Source organism: Curcuma longa, chromosome 8 (assembly GCF_044706935.1).
Source record: "Curcuma longa cultivar G26 ecotype Majalengka, Jawa Barat chromosome 8, ITB_CL_G26_1.1, whole genome shotgun sequence".
In the NCBI taxonomy this organism is placed as follows: domain Eukaryota; kingdom Viridiplantae; phylum Streptophyta; class Magnoliopsida; order Zingiberales; family Zingiberaceae; genus Curcuma; species Curcuma longa.
In genome coordinates, this window is record NC_133868.1 from 2,336,455 (window position 1) to 2,343,884 (window position 7,430).

Below are 7,430 nucleotides of genomic sequence, written 5' to 3' on the forward strand. Positions count from 1 at the left end.
TGAGGTTGAGTTGTATTTTGGATGTCCATTTATTTATTTACCCTTACTAAAAATTTAAAAAAATTCATATATATTTTTCACAAGGGTAGATGTGTAATTTGAACTTTCAGGTTGGCAAAAGGACCTCCATAGATCCTTTTTGCCAACTCCCAATTTCCAGTTACCCCAACCGCATATGTACATTCACCATCTAAACCCAAACACCCATCATCTGTCCATTGCACAAATTTCAAGAACTCAATGGAACATTTACATCTGGGGAACCTTAAACCAAACACCCCCAAAGACTAACTCCACCAACTGTTTGCTTAGATGCTAATTCCTGAACCATCTGCTGCAGATTTGACAGTTTCTTTGAGTTCTCACTGAGCTTTAGCTGCAGTTCAGATACATCCTAGAGCTATAGAATATCTACTTGTGAGTGACTTCAAGCAAAATATACATAGATTTCAAGCAAAAAAAGAAGATATAATTTAACCAACATGTAAAGATTGGCCTTCTATTTAGGTACCTAATAAAATGTATTTATTCAACAGGTAAAAGTTAGCAGTTGAAAATTGAACAATGTAAGGAGAAAAATAAATCATTTCAAAGGCCTTGATGAAACCAGTAATTAAAACCATACATATGCTTCCCAAGAAGCAAAAGTACTCCAAACCTGTAACTCACTATAAACTTGTGAAAAGGAGAGAACTAACACAATAACCAAACAAGAAGAAGGTAGAACAAATACAATCAAGAATTATTCATAAGGACAAATGGACTAGGGTATCAGCTTTGAGATGCTAGTAACTGATTAGAATATTGAGGACCCCAGGCTGCTGACCAGATTAGATGATTCAAAGCCCCACTCCTCGTGGCCCAAAAGCCGGCCAGAAATTTTATTTGTATTCTGAGCATATGTTCTAGGCTTGCTGTGTAATAGGTCTGTATTAGAAATATAATTTTATATGCTCGCCTGAATATTTCAATAATACATGACTAAAACTTGACTGAATAATCAACAGTAAGTTACAAGCCCATAGATAGCCGTCCACATTAGTATTTGAATTTTTAAAAGTTCAAATATATAAACATGCTAGTGGTATTGTTTCTACTCTGGTATTCTGGATTCGGATCAAAATCTTCTATTACTTACAAGGGTAGCTACATAGCTAATTGTTCATCAACACTGCCAAAAAAGAAGGCACATCTGTTAAGAGGATCAGAATTCATAAGGTAAAGTTTTGTTTACATGTGTGTTCCTATTCCTCGAGGACGAAACAAACGATAAGGTGAACCAGAAGAACAAAACTTTTGGAACATTAAGGCACTATACTGCTGACCTCTGTTCCGGATTATCAGCATATTGGCTTTACCTCAACAAGATTGACAATCAGGTGAAGCACTGTTTCCCTGAAACAAAGCAAAGTAGCATGATCTCAGTGCAACCAGGTGAAGCTATAAATCCTAATAGAATAAACGTATATCTACCCTCCAAGACAGATCTGATAACTCATCTGGCTTACCACCAGCAAAAACGTGAATACTGCCAGAAGATACAGAAAATGTTTCAGGCTAATCAAACAGAAAATCCTAGCCATTTTGATGCCTATAACTGAAGAGGGAGAAGGAAGAAGGGGGCCAATAAGAGGAAAAAGTAAGAAACAGTTGCATCCATTACAACTTTATTTTCTGCCATCTTTTACTGCAATTATAAGGTTTGTCGTCTACTGCCACATTGAAGATAACATGCACAATAAGAGGAGAGTTGAGCACCCAGCATTCTTTACTTCTTGAGGAAAAGGATGGCATTGGAGAAGGACAAACATCTCACTGGGTTTAATATCTTGCCTGAATCTTTACATAGTTGCTTTTTTCTTTTTTGTGAAATAAATTTAGCTATCTCAAACTTGGAGCTCATCATATTTGGTTTAACTACACAGGTGCTAACATTTTCTTTAATAGCTCCATATAGGGAAGGTGATGTTTTTTTTTGAAGGACCCAAAATGCCCATTCCTGAACCACAAAATAATCACAATTAAGAAATGAAATTTTCATCAACAAATATATATCATGAAATAAGTGAACAGGAATACAAGCTTATACCACATCACAATTAATAGCCTGATACATCAGGTATCTATAATACACCCATCCTATGGAGACACAATCCTGATCAACTGTTAAAAGTTGGAATTGCATTCAGCTCCCATGTTTAGATCAAGCAACTAAGTCCCCCGCAAAACATATATTTTAGAAAGATAAAATTAGTATAAATTATTTGTAAAGGGATGCTCTCAAAAGGAAGAGGTGCCATGTTTACTGTCACTAGGGTGAAATACTTCCAAGAAGTAAATTAGCTACCATGTAATCAACATATTATGTGAGAGTGTGAGACCTAAATCAACGTCAAAAGAGATGCATCATGCCCCAGTACAAATTCCTGCCTTTACCGACTGTATCATCCTCATAAAGAAAGGAAGTCATAAAATTTCAATGTCCTACAGTTACCATTTATATCTTATAAGCGTGTAAATCAGTAAGTGTTCTATAAAACAAGAAGAAACTAGAAAAAGATTCTAAAATAACTACCTATTGAGAATGCATGATACTTCTTATTTTGCATGCTGCTAACTTTTTTCCCCAAGCTAATATAGCAATGACTTTGATTTGTCAATGAAGAATTCACTCGTATTGCTTCAATGTCAACTTGCTATCTCTGTCAAGTCTGCATATATACAAAAAGAAAAACAATTTTCTGATTCACTGAAAAGAAAAATGCATGTACAAAAAGAAGACATGAAAACAGTAGCAATACACTATTTGTAATTGTCAACTATAGCTATTGCAACCAAGAAGAGAAGTGAAACAAATTGAAGTTGTGTGATATTGAAGCTGTTGTATCCAAAGAATAAGGTGATAATATTGTCAGATTTTCTAAACATATTATAAACAGAAAATGTTTCTATACTATTACAGTCAGCTCAATACATTCTAAGTACAAATCTTTATCACCATACACATCTTCAAGATGAAGTTGTTGAACAATATCTAACTAATTTCACCTATTTTGAATCACAAAAAATTGCATAGGGATATAGGACACTGACAGGGTAATGTATCCAAGTTGTAACTTAAGCAACAATGGTGGAAATAGAGACATTCATCAATATGGTAGAATCATTAAGGCAGCAAATTATTATGAAAAAAATTTATAATGAAGACTTTGAATTATTTTTAGAATCTCAAACTTTTTCTTGACTCACGTTCACCTCTTTATCTAACTTTTGCAACATATTATAGTTTCCTAAGACAGCAAATTATTCTGATGTCGGTTAGATCCTAAATTGAATTAATCGATAGAAATAGGAAGTTTGATTTAGTTAATTTAAAATATTATTTTTTTTAAAAAATATTGATTATTCAATTTCTGATTTAGAATTTAAGCAACTACTTTGCTTTATCAATTGACTAATGACCACAAACCACGACTCAAAATGTTTAATTGGACTCAACTATCCATCATCTGTCGATCGCATCAATCAATTGATGATGAAAAAATCACTGTCGAAAATCGATTTGGTTTGTTCGATTTTTATAAAAAAATTCAGCCGGTTTAGTTAGTTAAAGAAATAGATTTGTTTGATTTAATCGATTCGATAAGTTCAATTAGCCGACCCCACTTAGTGGGATAAGGTTTGGTTGTTGTGATAAGTTCAATTATTAATCGATTGCTCATTCCTAATCAATACCAGTTCAAATCCAAAAAAATGTGCAAAGCAAATAAAGAAAAAAGAGAAGAAAAAAAAACGAAATTTAGGATTTGAAGATTGGGTGAAGGAATCAGATGAAGATCTCCGAAGGTACCTGAAGCATGAGCCATTCGAGCAGGATGTATCGCTCGACGCCGATGGAGAAGAGCGATTGAGCCGGCGCCTCCATCTACATCGACGTCAACTAGAAACAACGGGAACGACATGGAAGAAGGCGAGCAAGGAAGGTCTTCACCGAGACCGGTCGACAGACAATGAACATTTTGAATCTTTAAATAAACGCCTTCCTTGTTGGGGAAAAATTCCATCTCAGTAATCAAACAATTTAAAAATGATGATGTGTTCAAAGGGATAAATATAGTAAATTTTAGGTGCATCCTTTCTTTCGATAAATCCCCGCTGAATATTTTAGCAGGAGATCAAATAGCACTCTCCGGCCGAGGAAAACATACGACGTCGATGATAGATTTTAAAAAACAGCAACCTTTGTTTTGAGCGCCATGCGGAATCAAGTCGCCGATCAACAAGGAATCAGACAAATCCAAATATTACAAGCTGGTTGATGATTCCAATCAAAACCTTGGAATCCCAACCATCATTTTTATGCATGGATTTGGCCTTCTTCATTTTTTTCCCCATAAGCATCAGTATATAAACCTCCTCAATCTCTTCTTCTCCATGCGTCAAATTGAGCTCAGAGATAGATCGCTCAACAATGGCGACGACGACTGTGCCAATCGCGTACCAGGCGGGCACGTCGTTGGCGGTGCCGGAATGGCTGAACAAGGGAGACAATGCGTGGCAGATGATCTCGGCGACTCTGGTGGGGCTGCAGTCCGTGCCGGGGCTGGTGATCCTCTACGGCAGCATCGTGAAAAAGAAATGGGCGGTGAACTCGGCGTTCATGGCGCTCTACGCCTTCGCCGCCGTGGTCCTCTGCTGGGTCACCTGGGGCTACAGCATGTCCTTCGGCCACCAGATGCTTCCCTTCTGGGGTAAGGCCATGCCGGCGCTGGGCCAGAGGTTCCTCATTCAGCAGGCGGAACTGCCCACCACCACCCACAAGTATCACAACGGCACCGTGGAGGCGTTCATGATCGCCCCTTTCTACCCCATGGCCACCATGGTCTACTTCCAGTGCGTCTTCGCGGCCATCACGCTCATCCTCCTCGCCGGCTCGCTCCTCGGCCGCATGAACATCCGCGCCTGGATGATGTTCGTCCCGCTTTGGCTCACCTTCTCCTACACCGTCGGCGCCTTCTCTCTATGGGGCGGCGGCTTCCTCTTCCAATGGGGCGTCATGGACTACTCCGGCGGCTACGTCATCCACCTCTCCTCCGGCATCGCGGGCTTCACAGCTGCCTACTGGGTACAAAACTATTGACTCCGGCATTTGATCAACCAACTATTGTGCTTAAGCGTCGGAATGAACACAGGTAGGACCTCGCTCGACCAAGGACAGGGAGAGGTTTCCGCCTAACAACGTGTTGCTGATGCTCGCCGGCGCGGGGCTGTTGTGGATGGGGTGGGCCGGGTTCAACGGCGGAGACCCCTACTCGGCTAACATCGACTCGTCGATGGCGGTGCTAAACACGAACATCTGCGCCGCCACCAGCCTCCTCGTCTGGACCTGCCTGGACGTCATTTTCTTCAAGAAGCCTTCCGTGATCGGAGCGGTGCAGGGGATGATCACCGGCCTAGTCTGCATCACTCCCGCCGCTGGGTTGGTCCAAGGTTGGGCGGCCATCTTGATGGGCGTGCTCTCGGGGAGCATCCCTTGGTTCACCATGATGGTGGTGCACAAGCGGTCGCGGCTCCTGCAGAAGGTGGACGACACCCTCGGCGTCTTGCACACCCACGCGGTGGCGGGATTCATCGGCGGCGTCTCCACGGGGCTCTTCGCCGAGCCCACCCTCTGCAACCTCTTCCTCCCAGTCACCAACTCGCGCGGGGCCTTCTACGGCGGCGTAGGCGGGGAGCAGGTGTACAAGCAGATCGTCGGCGCTCTGTTCATCATGGTGTGGAACGTCATCGTGACCTCCGTCATCTGCGTGGTCATCGGGATGGTGCTGCCGCTGCGGATGCCGGAGGAACAGCTCGCCATCGGCGACGATGCGGTGCATGGGGAGGAGGCCTACGCGCTATGGGGCGACGGCGAGAAGTACGATGTCAACAGGCACGGCCACGGCTCGTACGGCAACGAGATGTTGGAGGTGAAGCCGGCGACCGGAGTCGCAATCAACATCTAAAATAACCAACATTTAGAAATTAAAATGTGTTGAGAAGGGTTTTGTGTTGTGTTTGAGTTAATAGTTTCATAATTAAATTGGCAACCAAATAAATAAATAAAATTGAGCTTTTTCTTTGATTATAACTTAGTGCTCTCATGTTTCATCCCAAGCTTCATTGCCTTTGAATGCCATTGTCCCTGTTGTATTCGGAATGTAGTTGAATTGATTATGACGGAACATATTTAGTAGAGTGAGCAAGAGTCAAATGACGAGGCGAGGATGCTCTCCTCCGTTGTGGTCAACTACAGCTTTTTGATTTACCTCATTATAGATGATCGTATGAACATATAAAAGCGATTCCACCTTTGCTGAAGAAGAGATACATGTAATAGCGTATGAAGGGCATGATAAAAGTGTCACTTTTAGGCATTAATATCGTTTGATATGAGGTTGGCATGTGTTGATATCAAGTCGGGCATTCGACTTGAAGTGACTATTGAGATCTCAACGATTTGGGTGCATGATCTAACGGCTCATCACGATGGCCCATCTTTTCGTTTCCTAGATCCAATGGTTGACATTTTGAATGTTGGGTATATTAGGACTGACGACAGGAGAATGTTGCTGCATTCGTCATTTTGTTCGTCTTCGAAGCTTTGTCCACAATGGCCTTGGCAACCACACACACATTCTCTTGCTCCTGTAAGTCTCCCTGTTGTTGTGTTTTGCCCCTTTCGTGCCAGCTTCATTATCTCTCTGTTTCCTTTGTTGTCCTTGCCTTTGAATCCCATTGTCCCTGCCTTTGAATCCTTCAATGGCTATCGAAAGTACTTTTACTCTTTAGTACGAATCCATGGAGTCAGACTTTAATAGAGGGGACTTAGACCATATACGCATACGGTTCTGAGGAGATACCATATCCCTCACCCTCTGAGTCTTGCATTATTTCTTTTATCCAAAGCAAATAGAAGATGACGTCGTCCACTTTATAGTCAAACCCTCTTGTAGCTTTTTAGAAAAGAATTCCAACTCTGCATAAGGGATGGAAAACCCATTATATTTTTGTCCAACCTCCCACTCCCTTCGTGTGGACAACCAGTTAGGAAACAAAGCTGTCGAGGCCACCAACTCTAAGTCAATTCAAGTTGGAGTCCACTTATTTGACAATAGTGGACACTATGTCTAGCCTCCAATTTGATGTCAAATATCTGCCTCGAGGACGGTCTCCTCTTCCGCTTCGGCTTGAACCCTGTTTATGTCGAGCTCCCCTCAACCTTTGGCAAGAATTTTTTTTTCTTTGCCTTATGTGATAGTTAACTGAAAGTTTTCATGTTGTCGTGCAGCCAAGACCATGTTAAGAGCTTCCTTCAACCAATGCTTGAAGCTGACCAAGTCTGAACTGGAAGAGCGTAGTGCTCAACCCATTAATCGAGCAATACAGTT

At 41.6% G+C, this 7,430-nt stretch overlaps 1 protein-coding gene and 1 long non-coding RNA gene across 2 annotated transcripts; one reads left to right on the forward strand and one right to left on the reverse strand.

Moving 5' to 3' along the window:
- Positions 1-318: 318 nt before the first annotated feature.
- Positions 319-1,588, reverse strand: LOC141832982 (uncharacterized). Its single transcript, XR_012602180.1, has 3 exons — positions 1,474-1,588; positions 1,326-1,395; positions 319-400 (listed from the first exon to the last, which is right to left on the reverse strand). It is a non-coding gene; the product is annotated as an uncharacterized LOC141832982 (long non-coding RNA).
- A 2,883-nt stretch (positions 1,589-4,471) lies between these two features.
- Positions 4,472-6,005, forward strand: LOC141833758 (ammonium transporter 3 member 1-like). The gene is made up of 2 exons (XM_074721255.1): positions 4,472-5,125; positions 5,193-6,005. Exons 1-2 carry the CDS (start codon positions 4,472-4,474, stop codon positions 6,003-6,005), a joined length of 1,467 nt encoding a protein of 488 aa, XP_074577356.1.
- The last annotated feature ends 1,425 nt before the right edge of the window (positions 6,006-7,430 follow it).